Source organism: Tenrec ecaudatus, chromosome 1 (genome assembly GCF_050624435.1).
Source record: "Tenrec ecaudatus isolate mTenEca1 chromosome 1, mTenEca1.hap1, whole genome shotgun sequence".
Lineage (NCBI taxonomy): Eukaryota > Metazoa > Chordata > Mammalia > Afrosoricida > Tenrecidae > Tenrec > Tenrec ecaudatus.
Window position 1 is genome coordinate 17,172,147 of NC_134530.1, and position 19,038 is coordinate 17,191,184.

The 19,038-nt window shown below is 59.1% G+C and overlaps 2 protein-coding genes across 2 annotated transcripts; both read left to right on the top strand.

The window, feature by feature from the left end:
• The first annotated feature begins 293 nt into the window (after window positions 1-293).
• YJU2B (YJU2 splicing factor homolog B) lies at window positions 294-11,164 on the top strand. Its single transcript, XM_075547996.1, has 11 exons — window positions 294-368; window positions 1,550-1,592; window positions 3,381-3,518; window positions 4,986-5,039; window positions 6,061-6,143; window positions 6,841-6,896; window positions 7,437-7,497; window positions 8,050-8,192; window positions 8,291-8,463; window positions 10,331-10,469; window positions 10,564-11,164. The coding sequence occupies exons 3-11, from the start codon at window positions 3,516-3,518 to the stop codon at window positions 10,998-11,000; spliced, it is 1,149 nt and encodes a 382-aa protein (XP_075404111.1). The 5' UTR covers window positions 294-368; window positions 1,550-1,592; window positions 3,381-3,515; the 3' UTR covers window positions 11,001-11,164.
• A 2,839-nt stretch (window positions 11,165-14,003) lies between these two features.
• On the top strand, window positions 14,004-18,679 carry MRI1 (methylthioribose-1-phosphate isomerase 1). Its single transcript, XM_075548009.1, has 5 exons — window positions 14,004-14,422; window positions 15,470-15,645; window positions 17,306-17,482; window positions 17,570-17,794; window positions 18,454-18,679. Exons 1-5 carry the CDS (start codon window positions 14,052-14,054, stop codon window positions 18,579-18,581), a joined length of 1,077 nt encoding a protein of 358 aa, XP_075404124.1. The 5' UTR covers window positions 14,004-14,051; the 3' UTR covers window positions 18,582-18,679.
• The last annotated feature ends 359 nt before the right edge of the window (window positions 18,680-19,038 follow it).

The window sequence follows — 19,038 nt, forward strand, 5'->3', positions numbered from 1 at the left end:
ACATTAAAATGTGAATTTCACACTCTGATGACTCACGAACTGTTCTCTTTGTGTTTCCCCATTTGAAAGCCTGAGTGCTATTCTTAAGATCTGAGGCTTCAGACCTGTCCCGCAGGGAACTCAGCCCACCCTCCCGTGGCTTTAGCGCGCCAGACCGGGTCCGGGCATGGCAACGCCTGACGTCAGAGAGGAGCAAGCTCGGATTGGTCCGCTCCGGTGGCTGAGCGCGGGAGGCGTTTCCCATACTCAGCCAATCAGAGTGGCGTGGGCTGCGTCGCCCCGCCCGGCGCCAGCCTCCCTCTCGCCTGCGTCAGGCACGCACTTCCGGGCGCGGGCGCGGGCGCGGCGTGACGTCAGGAGGAAGGCAGGTAAGTGCAGGCTGAGGGGCGGGCGATCGGGCCGGGTGGGGTCGGGGGTCTGGCTGTCGCCGGGTGCGGACGCGTTCGCTGGAAGCCGGAGGGCCTCGGCGCTGGCCGACCCGCTGTCCCAGTGGCGACTCCGACCCAAGTCCCCCAGGCCTCGGGCACCACCGTGCCTCCCAGCCCCGCCCCGTTCACTCCTGAAGGACGTGCGCGTTTCCTCCTGGGGAAAAGGGGACCCCTGAGTCCCGACTGCGTCGGGGGCTGTGTAAGAGGCTCCTGCCACGGGCATCGCCGCTGGGCATCGCCCGTGGCAAAGCACACTTAGCTCACGTCGTCGTCACGGCAGCCCTGGCACATGGATCCTTTGCAAGCCCCCTTTTACAGGCAAGGAAACTGAGGCACGGGGGAATTAAGCAGCTGGTCCAACGCCCTGCCGCTCGCAAGCGGTAAACCCAGAGCACATGAGATCTGTCAGGACGCCCCTTGCCATCCAGCCGGCTGGACTCCAGTCCAGCTGGGGTTTTCCCTGGCCTGTGATCTTTAGGGAAAGGGGCATTGTGGCGCGGTGGTTGAGTGCTCGGCTGCTCACCAAACGGTTTGAACCCATTGCGCCCTCAGTCTGGAAAACAGTACAGCCTGGGGAACCCTGTAGGGAGGTGGGGGTCTGGGGTTCTCCTTGGACCTAAAGGGGCACTGTGAGTTGCAATGAACTAGACTGCTACGGGGCATCGTTGCAGATCACCCGGGGCTTCTTCCCGGGAACCCTGAGTTGGTTCGAACTGGCACCCTCTAGGTGAGTAACAACTCACTGCGGTGGAGTTGGCTGTGACTCACAGTGACCCTTTAATAGGGCTCCTCACGTGGTGGTGAGCCCCCAGCCATAAAAGTATTTTCGTTGCTACTTCATCACTGTCATGGTGCTACTGTGATGAATCGGGCGGCCCCTGCAAAGGGGTCGAGACCCCAGGTTGAGAACCGCTGCTATAGGACAAGGTAGAACTGCCCCTGTTGGTTCCCGAGACTATAACTCTTTGTGGGAGTAGAAAGCCTCCTTCTCCCAAGGAGCGGCTGGTGGTTTCAAACTGCTGGCTGATCTTGCGGCTAGCAGCCCGACTCTGTAACCCGACGTCCCAGGACGCCCATCTGCTCTCACCCAAGTACTTAACCCTCTGCAATTTCATTCACAGTGGCCCCAGAGTGTCAGTCCTGTGGTCCTCATCCACTTTACAGGTGAGGAGCTATAATAAGCCCAGGGCAGTACAGACAGTAGTCTAGGAGGCCCAGCGAGTGAGGAATTTGAGCAGGGGGGTGGGGTGCAGGCCAGCCCAGGGAGCTGCACGTGACGAGCCAGCACACATCACTTTACTATTGATGGAAGCGTGTTGGGGTTGGGACGCACCTTAGAAAAGACAGAGGTGGCAAAAAAGAAAAGACAGAGGTGGCAAAGCAATGCATCTCCAGGTCTGAACGTGCTTTTCCACGGAGCGGCTTCTGACCCTTAGATCCTCACTCAGCCAGCCCTGTGCCAAATCCTCCTCCATCAGTGGCCACTCATAAGAGCAAGACAGGCTCAATGAGGCGGGGATATCCCACCTGCATGTGGTCCCTGGGATACTGTACACATCCAGGGTCCTACAGCTAAGTTGACAAGAGCCACTAGTGCCAGGATCCGGCAGCTAGCACACACAGGGGACAGGCCCTGCTGACTTTATTGCCCTGCAGGCTAAGATTGGCTGTAAGTTTTTTTTTTAAGGGGAGTGGTTTCATGACCCAAAACCAAACTCACTGCCATCAAGTCGATTCCAACTCAGAGCAACCCTGGAGGACAGGGCGGAGCTACTCCTTAGGGTCTCAGAGAAGGTGGTTCTTTGTGGGAGCAGACAGTCTCGTCTTTTCTCCTGTGGAGCAGCTTGGTCAGTTGGCACTGCTGCCTGTGGCTGTTCACAGCCCAGGGTTTAGCTCACAGAGCCACCAGGGCTCCTGCAACTCCATGACAGGTGAAACGGGTGTGAAGATCAAACTTCATTGCCTACAAATGAAGTTTTATTGGGAACGCAGCCACACGCATTTACATACCGTCTCTCACTGCTTTCAAGCCACAAGGGCAAAAGGGAATGGAACCGAGGCTCTCTGACCCTCAAGGCCAGAAATATTCACTGTCCTTTACACAGAGGGAGTCCTGATAGCATCGTGCGTTACTCATTGGGCTGCTAGCCCTGAGGTCAGCAGTTCAAGACCACCAGCCACTCCAAGAGAGAAAGATGAGGCTGTCTACTCCCGTACAGAGTTATAGTCTCACAAACCCCCAGGGGCAGGTCTCCCCTGCCCTATAGGGTCGTTCTGAGTCGGAATTGGCTCTCTGGCAGTGAGTTTACACACAGAGTTTGTCGATCCCTGTTCTAGAGAGCGCTTCCCTGCCTCACAGTGGGAGGTAGAGTCTTTGATATGACCTAAAAGTTCTCTCTGGCCCTATCAGTTTACAGAGTCCCCCCTTCCCCCCTTTGTTAACCTGCTTCACCAGTGCCGATCCCTGTGGCCTGTTCTCTCAATCATTCACCTGCTCAGCATTTCACAGGAGCTGCCACTCGTCTGGGCTCAGAGGACACAGGGCAGGGTGACCTGGTGGGGAGACAGACCGGACACGTAACCAGGCATGGGGCGATCTGAACAGGACTCCAGAGAAGAAGGGACCTAGAAGGTGGAGTTCGAACTGAGACCTGCTGAGCACGAGCTAGCTGCCCAACAGACAGCTGGGGGAAGAGCATTGAGGTGGAGTAGTGGGGCTATGTGGCCACAACAGAGTAAGGCTGAGGGGCCCAGTGTACTTGTAGAGGCAGGAGGGGCCGTAGGCTGCAGGGACGAGTGAAGGACCAGACAGAGCAGGATCTGGGCCAGGCGCCATGGAGGCAGCGAGGAGGGTCAGGTTTGAGCTCCTGTGGGGTGCGGAGTGGACCAGACAGCACTCCCTTGAATTCTCTCAACAGACAAGCTTTGTTCTCTCAATCCCTCTACACTCAGGGAGCGGCTCCGCTGGCCTGGCACCACACAGCCCGTGGCATCTTCGCGAGAAGTCCCTCTGCCACGTGCTGCCCCCTCGCCCTCAGATTTCTGATCAGCCGCATTGAGGGCCAAGAGCAGTAGGCCGCCGGCAAGATGGTGAGTGGACAGCGGGTGCTCTTGGTCTCCCGGCGGGGGCAGATTTTGTCACAGCAATGGGCTCTTTCTCCTCCCAGCCTCTATGGGCACTGGACCACACGCCCACAGCGGCGTCACCCGCGGGGCTTTCAGTTCTGTGGTTTGGCTGATTTGGGCTGGTATCGTGTCGGAGCGTAAATGAAGTTCACCTAAGGTCACCTGTACTGTGTTATGCAGCCACCGCTGCCACTCTCCAGTGCCACTGTCCTCCATCCCAAGGACACCTCGCCCCCACTCAACCCCTTCTCTCCGGCTCCAGGGGAGCCGCGGCTAGTCTGCCTCTATCTCCCTTCCACATCAGCGGAAGCCAACAGCACAGGCCCTTTGGTGTCTGGTTCCTTCTGTGGAGCGCAGGCACGTGGGCAGGCATCCCTCGTGCTGCACCTGGGCCCCAACCCTGCAGCCCTTTCCGTAGCTGGGTAACGGTCCCAATAGACTCAAGCCGCGGTAATTTCCAACGCCTCGTCTGCACGTGACAGTGGGACATTGGACAAGGAAGACATTGGAAGAAGCCCCGGTGCCTTTGGATGGACGGTGCTGGCAAAGACTATTGCAGATGCCACGGAATGCCAGAAGAGCAAACGGGTCTGTTCCGGAAGAAGGACAGCCAGGGGCTCCTTAGAAGCAAAGATGACGGCACTCCTTACAGAATTCGGACCTGTAATCGGGAGAGGCCGGTCCCTGGAAAAGACCAGGAGGGGCAGCGAAAGAGAGGAAGGCCTTCGATGAGATGGGTGGACACCATGGCTGCAACCTTGGGTTCAGGCCTGAGGACAGTTGGGAAGATGGTGCAGGACCCGGCGGTGTTGTATTCTGCTGTGCACAGGGTCCTAACTGACAGTGGCCGGCGTCACTGGTGTGGCCGGAGCCCAGCGTGGCCATGGCTGATGCATGTTTGGCTGTGGTGGCAGGTGTTCCTCTGAACACAGGTGTCTGTACAAGTATGTGCTTCACCCGGTTTCCGGGGGAGTTTTTCAAAGCCCTGTGCCCCAGGCCAGCATCTCTGTCTGGGGAGCCTCTGGCGGTGGGTCCCAGGTAGGTATGGTTTAGAAGCTCCCTGGTTCTTGAGGCCACGTGGCCGCGTTTTGAGACGCACTGCTTTGGTGGATCCTCGTAGCGGGGGGTGGCCAGCATTCTGAAAGAGAGAATCCCACGTCAGGATGGCGGCGACGCATGAAGCCCAAGTCCCAGTCAGGCTGCAGCAAAGTTACAAAGCTGCCCGTGGTGCTTTCTCACCGAGAGCCGTGGCCAACGGCCCCTGCTCCAGAAGGATCACACTCACACGGAACCTTCCCGAGCCCTGGCAGCAGGCTTTCCCCGCAGCCCTGAGTCTCGGAGCAGATGCCAGGCGCTCACCAGCCTCGGGGACTGGGCCCACCTAGTTTGCCAAGGGCCCGCCCTGAGTCACCTCTCTCTCCTGTGTTCCAGGGTGAAAGGAAAGGTGTAAACAAGTACTACCCTCCAGATTTCAATCCTGAAAAGGTAAGGACCAGGCTCTGTGGGAGGGGAATTTGGCACCTCCTCTCCACCCAGGGCCCTGATGCCCTAACACAGCAAGTCGCTGTATCGGCCAGCTACGGCTGCGTAACAAAACAATACACGTTTCTGGGGAAGAAACCACCCAATCTTCGGTCCCCCTCCTGAAATTGGTGGGGGAGTCACAGCCACACCGACATCCCTAAGGTCGCACCGCCATGCACAGCAGCCAGGAGCCTCGGCGCCGTCTCCAGCCGGAAACCATGCTGCGGCTCGCGCACTAGCCCCTTACCGTGCCCAGCCAAGGGGGGTTCGTGTATTTACATTAGAGCTCAGGGTGAGGGTCAGGGCCCCCGACTCCCCTCCAACCCCAGGCCACTGGCACCTATTCCTCTTCTTCCTCACTTCCTCAGGCTGCCTCAGATGTCAACACAGGGGGCCCTCCCTGACCACCTCCTTGTTATCTGCCCCTCGATTGGGGTTCTCTCATGGTCCCCAAAACCAGCTGGCGTCTTTCTCAGGCCACTGCGTACCATCCGATGACTCCCCCACCAGAGTGTCCACTCCGAGAAGGCAGGGGTGTCTGTCCGCCCCACTCCCAGCTGTATGGTGCCCGGTCAACATGTCCTAGGCACCTCACTTGCCCTCTCGGCTCCACAGCTACGCAGAGTGGGAGAGACAGTGAGCGAGACTCAGACCCAGATGAGACAAGGCACGCCTATCTGCCAGGATTATTGCCTTGCCCCGTCCACAGCCCTGCAGTCCTTATCTCAGTGCCCGCCCCGCCCCCAGGATAGACGGGGGAAACTGAGGCCAGGGTGGTCACTGGGGGAAGGAACATGCCTATCAAGGTCATCCTGGCTCCACGCCCTGGTGCTCCCCCGAACGTGAGTGCCACTCTGCTGCCATTAAGCCCCCTGCAGGACGTAGGTAGGGGACCTCTCTGGACCTGTGGGGCCTAGCCTGGCAACCTCCTCCCACCCCCGGAGCCCAGCCACACTGACGGCCCCTTGTCCTCCCCACGCAGCATGGCTCTCTCAACCGCTACCACCACAGCCACCCACTTCGGGAGCGGGCCCGGAAGCTGGCCCAGGGCATCCTCATCATCAGGTAAGACCCGGCACACACACGCACACACACATGCGCACACACACACACACACAGCCCCTCAGCAGGGAGACGCACCTTGCCATGTCATCAGTCAGTGCCTGCTGCTGACCAAAACCGCCCCAGCCCATGCTTTCTCTGAGGCAGCTCCCCGTTCTCCCTTCTAAGGGGCCGAGGCATGACCTCGAGGCTCCACCCTGTTACAGTCTCAGGGTGGCCCAAACAGCTCAGCGCCCAACTAGGAGCCCGGAAGTGGGGCTCGAAGCCACCCCCCCCCACGCCCCCCCGCCCCAGGCTCCTGCTTCCCAAAGGTCACAGCCAGGAACACCCGAGGGAGGGAGCAGTTCTACGCTGCACATGGGGTCAGGGGTCGCCGTGACGTGAGTTCCCCCTCCTGCCACGCACAGCAGAAGTGCGGGGACAAAACGGCCGGTCCCACCCTTTGTCCAGAGGGAGGTGGGCCGAGACTGCAGGCGGAGCCCCAGCGCTGGGGGGCATAGCCCAGTGAACCGCCCTGTGCTGGCAGAGCCGGCTCCACCACATAGGGCCCAACGTCATCCTGCACACACACCCCGACACCCCCCTCCAGATGCCCCAAAAATGGCTCCCAGAAACCAGGCCTCAGCCAGGACTAAGGGCAGCCGCAGCACCAGGCAGGGCCCCGGGGACGCTGGCCAGACAGGGCTTTCTTTGTGTGTAGGTTCGAGATGCCGTACAACATCTGGTGCGACGGCTGCAAGAACCACATCGGCATGGGTGAGCCTGTGCCCCGCTCCGTACCCGCTCCCTACCTCCCAGCCCTGCGGGCACCTTCCCCTCCCCTTCAGGGCTCCCTATCAAGTCAGGAGGAGACGGGTGGGCGCCGAGGCGGGTACTGGGTCTGGTTCTCGGCTCTGCCACGTCCCAGTTGTGTTGCCCTGCACAGGCAACCAACCTGCTGCGTGCCTCAGTCTACCTTGCTAGAAATAAGCTGAAATGAAACCTGCTGTGCCTTCCCCATCCCCGGCTCACTCTGCGCCCTGGCCAGTCCCCGCAGGGGCCCCTGAGAGCCTGAGATGAGAGGCGGCTGGCCTGAGGTCGGGGGAGCTGGAGTGTGAGCCTGGCTCCCCAGGCCCCTCTCCATCTGAGTGCCTCTCACACCTGGGCCCGTTCCTTCCATCAGTGCAGCACCCCTCCTGTTCCAGCCGGGCCCTGTCTCCCCTCCCCTGGCCAGGCCCCTCCTGTTCCAGCTGGGCCCTGTCTCCCCTCCCCTGGGCCAGCCTGGTCCCAGCCTCTGCTCTCGCTCTGCCCTCACAGGAGTTCGGTACAACGCCGAAAAGAAGAAAGTGGGCAATTACTACACGACCCCGATCTACAGGTAGGGGCAGCCGTGGGGTGAGTGGCACCAGGGGTCTGAGAGGGAGAGAAGCCTGCGCCCCCTTGGACATGCAACCCCCATGGCACTCTCAGGCCCTGCACGACCTGCCTTGGTCCCACCCTGGTCTCCTCCAGGCCCCTCTGCGCACACTGCCCCAGCCACACTGGCAGCTTCTGAACCACACACCTGGACACTCCCCTCTTCCCTCTCCCACAGAACACTGACCTTAGGCAGCCTTCTCCCACCTCGTATCGCTGCTTGCCCTCTGCTGGTCACAGAGGGCTGGGTCCCCGGGCACCAAGCCTGTCATAAGGTGGGGTCTGTTGAATGAAGGTTTGAACTAACGGGTGAATACTCGGCAGGCTCCTTAGCAGAGGTCAGTCTGAGCACTCTGTGTCTTGCTCACATGTCCCCAGATAACAGAGCCCAGTGAGTTGCAGGGCCTTGGGGGACAGGTGCTGGGTGGCATGGATGACAAGCCGTGTGCAGGGTCCCAGGCCTGGGGAGGAGGGCTGCGGTATCCTGACTCGGCCCCCGCCCGGTCCCGGGCAGGTTCCGGATGAAGTGCCACCTCTGCGTGAACCACATCGAGATGCAGACGGACCCAGCCAACTGCGACTACGTCATCGTGAGTGGCGCCCAGCGGAAGGAGGAGCGCTGGGACATGGAGGACAATGAGCAGGTGCTGACGACAGGTGAGCAGCACCCTCCTCCTGTACACCCGCCAGGGGGCCAGGCTGGGCCAGGCTGGCCCGGCGCGGCACCCACCTGCCCTCCCTCCCCCACGTGGCAGAGCACGAGAAGAAGCAGAAGCTGGAGACGGACGCCATGTTCCGCCTGGAGCACGGCGAGGCCGACCGCGGCACGCTCAAGAAGGCGCTGCCCACGCTGAGCCACATCCAGGAGGCCCAGAGCGCCTGGAAGGACGACTTTGCCCTCAACAGCATGCTGCGCAGGCGCTTCCGGGTGAGCGGCCTCGTGTCCCCCCACTGCGGTGGGGTCCACCACCCTCCCCTGTGGTGCCTAGCTGGGGAGAGGCCGGTTCTCAGGGAGGGAGAGAGCTGAGCTGGGTGGGGTCAGCCTGGCCACTGTGAGCAGAAGGTGGTCCAGTTCCCTTCCAGCCACGAGTCCCCTAGATCAGGAAACCCCCAGGGGACTCCAGGCATCTTCGAGTAGGGCCCCCGATGGTACAAGATGCGGGCAGAGTCCATCCCAAGAGTCTTGGCTGGGGCTGGGGCAGGGCACAGGAGCCCTGAGGGGATGCTGGAGAGGCCAGGTGCTGCCGTGTCGGGTTTGGGGCCCTGGTTCAGGTGCATGTGAACAGGTTTTCCCCCTCACGGGCATCGCTGAGGGCACCAGGAAGCCCTGCTACAAATCAGAAGCTCCTCCCACTCCGGGGACAGCGGCCACCCTGAACACTTGCCCCGGTTGCTCTGCCCCATTCAGTGCCCAAGCTTCCCATCCCGTCTCCTGTCTCGGTCACTGAGAGAAGCCAAATAGCCAGCTCTCTTCCTAGTCATTCACTGGGGATTGCTGCCCCACACCCCACCGCACCCCAGCTGGACCTCTGTCCAGAGGGGGGTTCCCAAACCCAAAGGCAGCTCTGCCAGCCTGGACCCCCCTTATCATCACCACCCCTTCCCTGAGGTCAGGTGCCAGGCTCCACCTACAGTCCGCCTGCTTCTCTAATCCACGATCCCACCCCATCACGACGTGGCCCGCCTCAGCTCCCCACCTCACCCCTACACACACGCACAAGCTCTCTTCTCCCCGCAGCAGCTGGGCGCACCTGTGAGCTCCCCATCAGGGCCCATCCCTCTGCTCACCCTCCCCCCCCCGCTCCCACCTCAGACACAGTGACGTCACAAGGGTCGATGTCACTACCCCGTCCCCCGTGGACCTCCCCCCGTACCGGATCACACAGAATCCGGTCATGTTTCTGTACCAAGGCGACTCGGCAGCCGCTCGTTTCCGCGTCTCTCGGATGCAGGGGCAACGGCTGTGCCATCGGCGACTAGCACATGGCCACCTTTCAGTCACTCTGTCATCCACAACACGGGCCTTCTCTTCATGACAACTGCATGCTCAAAACAAAGTCACTGATAAGGACTCAAACAGGACTGACGACAACACGGAGCTAAGAGCCCTGAAGCATTGACACCGTGACTGGCTGAATACAGTGGGGCAGCTGCTCGGGCTCCGGACGCCTGCGGGCAGAGCCCGGGTGTTGGCGGCCCTGGCTCTGACTTGAGCACCATAGACAGCTCCCAGGGACCGGCAGCACTGCACCCAAGCTTGTCAGGGTCTCTGTTGCAGAGAGTGGTTTTGTCCCTAGAACCAGCTATTGGGGGTGGGTCGGGGGGGGGCTTCCATGCAGAGAAGATAGTCCTGCCCACACTCGGCAGGAAGAAGTTGTAGACGGTCACTGTAGTGTCCCCCTCGCTGACAGCGTTTCTCCCCTCCCCCACGGGGTGGTCTGCCCCTGCTCAGCACAAAGGCCAGAAGTCGTCCCTAAGGCCCATGGGCCCTCCCGCTCGCCCGCTCGCCCCTTCCAGTCACACGAGCCTCAGGGCCTTGGCACCGGCTGCTCCCTGCCTTGCAGTCCTTCTGCAGGTAGCCACCTGGCCCCTTCACGCCACGGCTAGAACGCCAGCTCCCCAAGGGCAGAGGGCTTACCTGCTCACTGCTGGGCCTGCCACCCAGAGACCAGGGACAGAAAACGCATGTGTTGGCAGTGATTGTGTCTGTTGCCCACCCTGCTGTCAGAGGAGGTCCCCACACACAATGGGGGCAACTCTGGAGCTCCTTGTCCTGCCCGTCCCCCCCCCTCCAGGAAAGGAAGAAAGCCATCCAGGAAGAGGAGGAGCGAGACCAGGCCCTGCAGGCCAAGGCCAGCCTGAGCATCCCGCTGGTGCCCGAGACAGAGGACGACCGCAGGCTGGCCGCCCTGCTCAAGTTCCACACCCTGGACAGTGCGTGCAGGGGTGGGGGGGCGGTGGGGAGCCTGTCGGGCTGGGGGGAGCAGTGGACTGGACCCCCTCTCACACACCTCTCCCCTGCTGGCAGCCTATGAAGACAAGCAAAAACTCAAGCGGACAGAGATCATCAGCCGCTCCTGGTTCCCCTCTGCGGCCGGGCCTGGGGGCAGCAGCAAGGCTGGCAGCGTCCTGAAGAAGCTGGCCCAGAGCCGCAGGCCCACCCCCGCCGCGTCCCCCGTCACCAGGGGGGACCTGGGCATCGTCCGGCGGCGGTCTCGAGATGTCCCAGAGAGCCCCCAAGATGCCCCTGAGACCCCCACAGCCAAGGAGCCACAGGTGCCAAAGGGGACTGGTCAGGACAGGCACTCGCTCCCCCAAGACTACTCTCCGGAGGACAGCTGTCAGGACCAGCCTCTGTCCCCGAGAGGCACGCTCCAGGAGGCAGCAGACACCTCGGACACCCCGCAGCCCTGTGCCCTCAGTGCCTCCCTGGTGGCGGACTATTCTGACTCGGAAAGCGAATGACCGCAGGCCGACCTCAAAGCCCATACCCCGGAATCTGCTCCCCCTTCCCCTTTGCTCGTCCCTGGTTCACGCACCCCTGACGACAGTGGGTTATTTATTTGGTCCCATGAGGGCGTTCATGCCTTATGAGACCCCAGGTCCCCTATTAAAGCCCTGCCTCTTTGTCCCTGCCTCCAGTCACTAGCGACCCCGGGCCGCAGCCAGAGCCTGTGACCTGACCTACCATGGGGTGGGCTCCCCAGTGTGTGGAGGCTGGGAGAATGGGTGTGCCCACCAGGCCTGCGGGAGGGGAAGAGGGGGCAGCTGGAGAGTTTCAGCCTCCTCTCTAAGGAACTGATAAAGTCAGCACAACTGGAGCTGAAGCCCCTGCCAGCCAGGTCCTCCTCCAGGGGACACCCATGCCCCCCACCTTCCCCTCAGCCTTGAAAAGCAAAGCCCAGACCATGGCAGTAACAGCCTGCTGTCCTCAGCCAGGTTCCCAGAAGTCTGCCCTACACAGCCCCTGCCCCTTCCATCCCTGGACCCCACAAGGATGGGAAGGTCTTGTCAGCACCTTGGAGTCCCCAAATCTTGGTCCTCTGTTCACGTTAACCAATGTTTGATTCAAAACCACTATGGCAGAAAGTGAAGCTTTCTACTGTGAAGCGTTCAAGCTTTCTACTGTGAAGCGTTCCTGCCTTGAAAGCCCCAGGGGGCAGTTCTACCCTGTCCTATCAGACACTGGGAGGGGAGGAATCAATGGCAGTGAGCTACTGTGATTGGTCCAAGATCGACAGATGCGTTTTCCCATCCCACAAGCCACCCAGATGTCTGTTTCTTCTCACAGACCACCGACAGAGAAACATCACTTATCCCGCTGCCGCCTCCGGTTGCCCGTTTCCATTCGTCTCTCTCCTAACCCTTCTGAACTCTGTTCCCCCGGGTAGGCACAGCCCTTTGGCTCTCAAATGGTAGATGATTGTCAGGAGCGCACACTTCCCTGTCTTGCAGCCCCAGCCTATTTGGTTGCAAATAGCCATTGGGACGAGTTTGCTTCCAGCCCAGCCTGGGTTCCACCAGGCTCTAGCTAACCTGTAAACCTGGTCTTGATTTTGAGTTGTGTTCCACATCACTCACACACACACACCCACCTCCCGCTGTCACCTCTATCCAGGACAGGAGTTCTGGTAGACAGTTACACAGTGGGTTGCTAACCACAAGGTCAGCAGTTCAAAACCACTGGCCACTCCTCAGGAGAAAGATGAGGCTTTCTTACACTTATCAAGAGTTAATAGTTGTAAGAGTCCCCAATAAAATGATATTTTAATTAAAAATGTTAACAGTATCTGATACCCACAGGGGCAGTTCTACTCTGCCCTAAAAGGGATGAGGGACACTGTGAGTCAATTGAATGGATGACTGAGTTTGCTTTGCTGGCTATCTGGGACTTTCTTATGTGATAGATCCCCTTCTGAGCAGTTGGGAGAGGTAGCTGGGCACCATCTAGTTCTTCTGGTCTCAGACTCCTGGAAACTGATGTTCGAGTGGGCCAATCAACTGCTTGCTTCCATCCGAGTGCTGTTTTCTGTCAACTCTTTGCTCTGGACAGGCCTTACTTAGGTGGCCTCTCGGGCACATTTGATATCCTTGGCGCTACTCACCAACGTGAATGTAGAACATTTGTCTTTGCTCAAGTTCTCTCAATTTCTCATGACATTCAACCTGTTGGTGGCACCGTTAAGACCCCTAAACTCACCTTGTCTTTATGACCCTGTGACCCTGCACAAGTGTTGGCACCCCAGAATGTTGGTTGTTAGGTGCCATTCAGTCTTGTTCTGACCCATAGAAACCTTGTGAACCAAGAAAAACCACATACTACCTGGCCTGACACTACCGCCAAGATAATTGCTATGTTTGAGGCTACAGTCAAGAGATCAATTGACCTCTTGAGAGTCTTCCTTTTTTCTGACCCTTTCCTTCACCAAATACTCTTCAGGGGCTGGGCCATCCTGAAAACATGCCCATAGTCTGAGGCAAGTCTGCCATCCTCGCTTCAAAGGAGCATTCTGTACTTCCCCAGATTTGTTCGCTCGGTGGTACTTCCATACTCGGCATCCACATTCCATTCAAAAGCATCAATTTACTCTTCCTGATTCATTGCCTTGCTTTCATATGCCTGTGAGGTGACTGAGAATCCCATGGCTTGAGTCAGGCACATCTTAGCCCTCAAAGACCATCCTTGCTTCTTCGTATTTAAAGAGATCTTTGTGCAGCAAATCTGCCCGATGCAATCGGACATCATTTGATTTCTTGACTGACGCCCCCATGAGCATTGATTGGAAATCCCTGCACAGTGAATCCCTTGACAGCTTCAATGTGCCTCCACTTATGGCAATGTCTCTGGATCCAGTTGTCAGGGTTATTTTTGCATTGAGTTGTAATCCATCCTGAACACTGTACTTTTTCCACGTCAAGCTCTTCCATCCAACAAGCAAGACTGTGTCACTTGCCTACCGCAGGTTAATAGCCAGCCTTCTAATCCCGATGCTCGATGTTCTTCATCCAGTCCCGCTTCTGGAATCATTTGCTCAGTATACCAATTACGTATGGTGAAAGGATCGAGGCCCTAACACACACCTTCCTTGACTTTTAACCACACAGTATTCCCTCGTTCCCAACAATTGCCTCTGTCCTCTTGTCCTTGTCCGGAATTCGACGGGAGTAACGGTTCTTGACTGTTTAAGCTAGAGTGGTGACCCACACCTGTACCAGAGGTTGGTTCGGATGGAATGGCAAGCACAGCGCCTGCGGTCCAATAGGTGCGCCCGTCGGTGGGGGCGCTGTTAGTTGGAAAACGGGGGGCTCAAAATTCCAGCCCTTTCCCTTAGGCAGCTGGATTGAGACGCTCGTGCGCATGCCTCTTTCGGGAGGGAGGCGGGGAGGGAGCCCCGCCCCTTCCGGGGTGTCCCCGCCCACTCCGGAGGTGGCCCCGCCCCTCGCTGCAGTTGCGCCCCGCCCCGCCGCGCGTGCGCACCGTACTCGCTGGGCTTGAGAAGCGGGGCGTGGGGCACCATGGCTCTGGAAGCCATCCGCTACTCGCGGGGCTCGCTGCAGGTCCTCGACCAGCTGCTGCTGCCCCAGCAAAGCCGCTACGAGGCGGTGGGCTCGGTGCGCCAGGCCTGGGACGCGATCCGCGCCATGAAGGTCCGCGGCGCGCCGGCCATCGCCCTCGTCGGCTGCCTCAGCCTCGCCGTGGAGCTGCAGGCGGGCGCCGGGGGGCCCGGCGTCGCCGCACTGGTGGCTTTCGTGCGGGACGCCCTGACTTACCTGGTCTCCGCCCGGCCCACCGCTGTCAACATGGCCCGCGCCGCCCGCGACCTGGCCGACGCCGCAGCCCGGGAGGCCGAGCGGGAAGGCGCCACGGAGGAGGCGGTCCGAGAGAGGTCGGTGCAGAGTGCCGAGCACGCTCCAGGCGGGAGTTCGAGACCCATTGGTGCACCGAGGCCCGGGGGCCCTCTGAAGGCCCCTCTCCTGCTAGCTGCGCCGGCGAGCTCTGCTGCTCGGGATTTCTTGCTTGGCCTGGACCCCTCGCCGCCTGCCCTCATTAGCTCCTACTCTCCCATTCTTCACCGACGCCCACCCGTCCAGCCCAGGGTGTGTGTGGGGGTTGCTACCCCCAAGGTTGGCAGTTCAAACCCACCATCTATTCCACAGAAGGATGAGGCTCGCTGCTCTCACAAAGATTTACGGCCTCGGAAACCCTATGGAGCAGTTCTATTCTGCTCTGTAGAGTCACCATGAGTTGGAATCAACTTGGCAGCAGCAGGTTGGGTTGGATTTCTGGTAGGCCTCTCCTGCCTCAGGGCCTTTGCACCTTCCCTTCCTGTGGGCCAGGGAGCTTACACCCTCTCCGCCTGTATCTGCAGGGAGCCCTCCTGCCCCTCTTGCCACTGCAGACTTGGACCTCGTCCCCGCAGCCAACAAAAATGCCACCCAGAACACCTCCAGTGACCCTGGCTGGAGTGGGGCACCGGAGCAAACAAACAGGAGCCCTGGGGATGGGGCAGATGACACATTGAGCTGCTAAACCGCAAGGTCCACAGTTCAAAACCACCAGCCCTTCCACGGGAGAAAGACAGGCTTCTTCTACTCCTGCCGAGAGTTACAATCTCAGAAGCCCACAGGGGCATTTCCACCCTGCCCTGTAGCATGGTGATGAGTCAGACTGACTTCATGGCGGTGTGTTTGAGGTTTGGGGGGGCTTTTGCCCGTATCTTCATCACAGGGCTTCCCAGACCCCTACCAGCTGCCTGTTGGGTCCCCCACCCCAGCGTCAACTGCATGGGGCCACAGGGGCTTGTTCTATGCCCCACCCCGCCTAGGCCCTGGCACACAGGAAGTCTTCGAGGATGGCTGGAGCAGAACAACATGGGGGAGGGATGAGGGGCCGGCCTGTCTCCCCACGTGCTGAGAACCCCGTGTCCATCCAGGGTGATCTGCTATGCCGAGGACATGCTGGCCAAGGACCTCAAGGACAATCGCTGCATCGGGGACCTGGGAGCCCAGCACCTCCTGGAACGCGCAGCCCCCGGGGGCGGCAAGGTGACTGTGCTGACCCACTGTAACACTGGTGCCCTGGCCACTGCGGGCTATGGCACAGCCCTGGGTGAGTGGGTCTCTCTGCAGGGGTGGAGGGGGGTCTTCCAGGGTCCTCCCTCCCCCTGTCCTCCAGCCAGTCAGGCCTCTTTGATTTTCTTTTGAAGAGAAGCCCCTGTGTTGTCTTGATAAGTATCCTCAATCCTCTACTGGGTCTCTGATACCCATGGCAACGTCTACCCAGAGCCCACAGACAATGTTCATGATTAAAGGGGTCTATTAAGGAAGTTAACAAGTTTTAATGCCAGTGAGAAATGCTCAGGGTAGAGTTTATCCGGATATCTTCACAAAGTTCCTTAAAGATCTGCTGATAAATGCTGTAAGCTTCCACCAAAAGGCCTTCGACCCAAGCTCCATGGGTCAGCAAACTCAGCTCCTTGAATTAAGTGCCCAGAGGCACTGCACTCCAGTACACATCAGCCCGAAGGAGGTCAACTCCGTTTCCGTGGGTCAGCAAGCCCAGCTTCCCCAACTACGTGCCCAAAGGTGTCCCATTCCACAAGCTAACCTGCACAAACGCCTGCAGCTTGACTGGCTCCCTGGGTGGGTGGGAAGCCCACCACTCTTCCGTGCTCTGGCTCCTGATCTGCTGCTCCTCTGATATGCCAGCTGTCGTCTGGATCCAAGAGACTCACTGTGCCAGAACCTTGGATCCAGAACATGCTGTACTCCTCGATCTTCTCAGAGGGCTTATTTTCTATGCAGCAGGGTGACAGTCCAGGGACTTCTGGTCATAGTTCCTCACAGGTGGATCCTATCAGTTTCCTCCCCCAGCCTCTTACCAGACCCATGTAGGAAAAGGTCATTTGGTGGGAGTGAGACTTGACTAGAAGAGTCACATTAAGTAGCCCACTGCCCCTGCAGCCCCACCAGGCTCCTTTAGCTCTCTCCATACGTGAGTTTCTTAGCTCTTGTAAGGAAAGTGCTCAGGTAGGTGGAATCAGGTATGGCTGGATCCAGGGTTCAGACAGTAGCATCAGGACCCGTCCATCCCTGTCCCTCCACTCTGTCCTTCCTGGTAACTGCATCCTCAAGCTCCCCAGGTTGGCTCGAAGGAAAAAGACCTGGGTCTCTGCTGCAGTACCAGAAGTCTTCCCCCATCTTGGGGACTCTGATGGGGTCACCCACCCATCACAGATCACCCCCATGGGCCCAGGCTGTGCCTGCCTAGAGAGTGGGCAACGCGTGGACTCTGAGAGGACCAGGGGAATGGAGTTGTTTCCAGGGGAGAACGATGAAGCTTTCTGGGGTCGTGCTCAGCCCCTTCGGGTTGCTCTGAGTCACCGGCCTGGAGGGACCCCATAAGTGGAAGGTGTTTGGCCTGGTGGCCGGGCACTCTTCTAGGCTCCGAAGACAGACCGTGAAGAAAGTACAAGAAGGTCTGTCCTCACAGAGCTCCCAGGGAAGTCAGAGCAGACAGTACGGCCGGTCTGTTCTCTAGACGCTGTGTCCTAAGTAATAAGTGCTAAAGAGGGATCTCACGGGGAAGGAGGTGGTCCGAGGTGTTGGGGGGTTGCTGTTTGAAATCGAGTGAGCAGGAAGGCCATCTCAGGACATAAATGGGGTGGTAAGGAAGCCGTAGGATCTGGGGAGGATGTGCTGGCAAATGGAATAGCCAGGACTGCCTGCACCTCCTGACATTCACATTGCTAACCCCTCACGCCCTGCAGGTGTGATCCGCTCCCTGCACCGCCTGGGCCGCCTGGAGCACGCCTTCTGCACAGAGACCCGGCCCTATAACCAGGGAGCCCGCCTAACAGCCTTCGAGCTGGTGTACGAGCAGATCCCAGCCACCCTCATCGCCGACAGCATGGCAGCGGCTGCCATGGCCCTCCGGGGCGTGTCAGGTCAGCAGGTGGGTGGGACAGAGCTGGGTGGCCCCCGGGGAACATCCCAGGCCTGGGCTGTGACCCTTGACATCGCTTGCCCCACAGCTGTGGTCGTGGGAGCTGATCGTGTGGTTGCCAACGGTGACACTGCCAACAAGGTGGGCACCTACCAGCTGGCCATAGCTGCCAAGTACCATGGCATCCCCTTCTATGTCGCCGCCCCCAGCTCCTCCTGCGACCTCCGCCTGGAAACTGGCCAGGAAATTGTCATCGAGGAGCGGCTGGGCCAGGAGCTGACGGACATCGGCGGGGTCAGGATTGCAGCGCCCGGTAAGCTGCCCACTCTGGGAGGGTCGCCACATCCCCTTCATTCAGGCGCCTCGGCTCCCCTCACGCGAGCCAGTGCCACGTGGGGCATCGACAGTTCTCTGGGCACAGGCAGCTTTCTCTGACCTGTCATCCTCATGGAAGGGGGGAGCCCAGGTGGCGGAGTGGTTTACAAGTTGGACTGCAAGGTCAGCCATTCGAAACCACCAGCTGCTCCTGCCTGGGGAGAAGGGGGAAATTTTACTTAGTCTCAGAAACCCGCAAGGACGATTCTACCCTGACCCATCGAGTCACTATAAGTCAGAAATGACTTGATACCAGAGGGTTTGATTTTTTTATCCTAACAGAGGCATCTGAGAAGTGAAAGGCCTGGGATAGACTTTACACTGAATGAGCGTTGAGACTTGCTATTTATTGTACATTTCTGTCTTCTCACTTGGCAGAAGAACTGAGAAGAGGGGCTGGTGTAGATTTCAAAGCCTCCCTCCTGGGAGTCGAAAGTCTTATTTTAGCCTGAGCCCTCAGGCTTTTGGGGGGTGAGGCTGCCCAGATTCTCAGAGCTCCCCTGCTAGTTGACAAGAGCTTCAGGACAAGGCCAGGGGCTTCAGGGGAGCAGACATGCCACCCCTCACTCTGCCTTCTTGTATCCCTTCTGCTTGCAGGAATTGGGGTTTGGAACCCAGCCTTCGATGTCACCCCGCACGACCTCATCACCGGCGGCATCATCACAGAACTGGGCGTCTTTGCCCCCAAGGAGCTCCGGGCAGCCCTAGCCACCACCATCTCCTGAAGTGAGCAGGGGGAGGCCTGGATGGACCCACAAGTTACCAAGCTGGCTCTCCCTACCATGCCAGCCCCCTTTGTTTTATAATAAATGTATGGACTAGACTGCCCGAAAGCTGACCTTCACCCTGAGCCCTGCTTCTTCAAGCAGGTGCCGCGGATTGGGTCTTCCATGGTGGCTGGAACCAGTACCCAAATTCAAACCCAAGCTCTCCCACTTTCCCCACTGTGAGCTCACTTCACATTCACCTCCCTGTGTCTGGGTCTCCCGTTTTCCAAGTGGGAATGGAGTTCGGCTGGTGCCTCCCTCCAAAGGTGGACGCTTCCGGTGCTAAAATAAAGGGGATTCCAACGAGCTCAGTCATCAAGCTAGATAATATTTTGATGCGATTTTTGAAAAATAAGGTGCAAAAAAATGAATATGAAGAAAATTCTGAGGTTTGAAATAGAATGGAGCCCTGCTG

Excerpts from the sequence above, each read along its gene's own strand:
- MRI1 (XM_075548009.1), top strand. The coding sequence starts at position 14,052 with ATGGCTCTGGAAGCCATCCGCTACTCGCGGGGCTCGCTGCAGGTCCTC. Across the intron at positions 17,483-17,569 it reads GGCCCTCCGGGGCGTGTCAG|CTGTGGTCGTGGGAGCTGAT; the intron begins GTCAGCAGGTGG and ends CTTGCCCCACAG. Across the intron at positions 17,795-18,453 it reads GGTCAGGATTGCAGCGCCCG|GAATTGGGGTTTGGAACCCA; the intron begins GTAAGCTGCCCA and ends TTCTGCTTGCAG.
- YJU2B (XM_075547996.1), top strand. Across the intron at positions 5,040-6,060 it reads CAGATTTCAATCCTGAAAAG|CATGGCTCTCTCAACCGCTA; the intron begins GTAAGGACCAGG and ends CTCCCCACGCAG. Across the intron at positions 10,470-10,563 it reads CAAGTTCCACACCCTGGACA|CCTATGAAGACAAGCAAAAA; the intron begins GTGCGTGCAGGG and ends CCCTGCTGGCAG.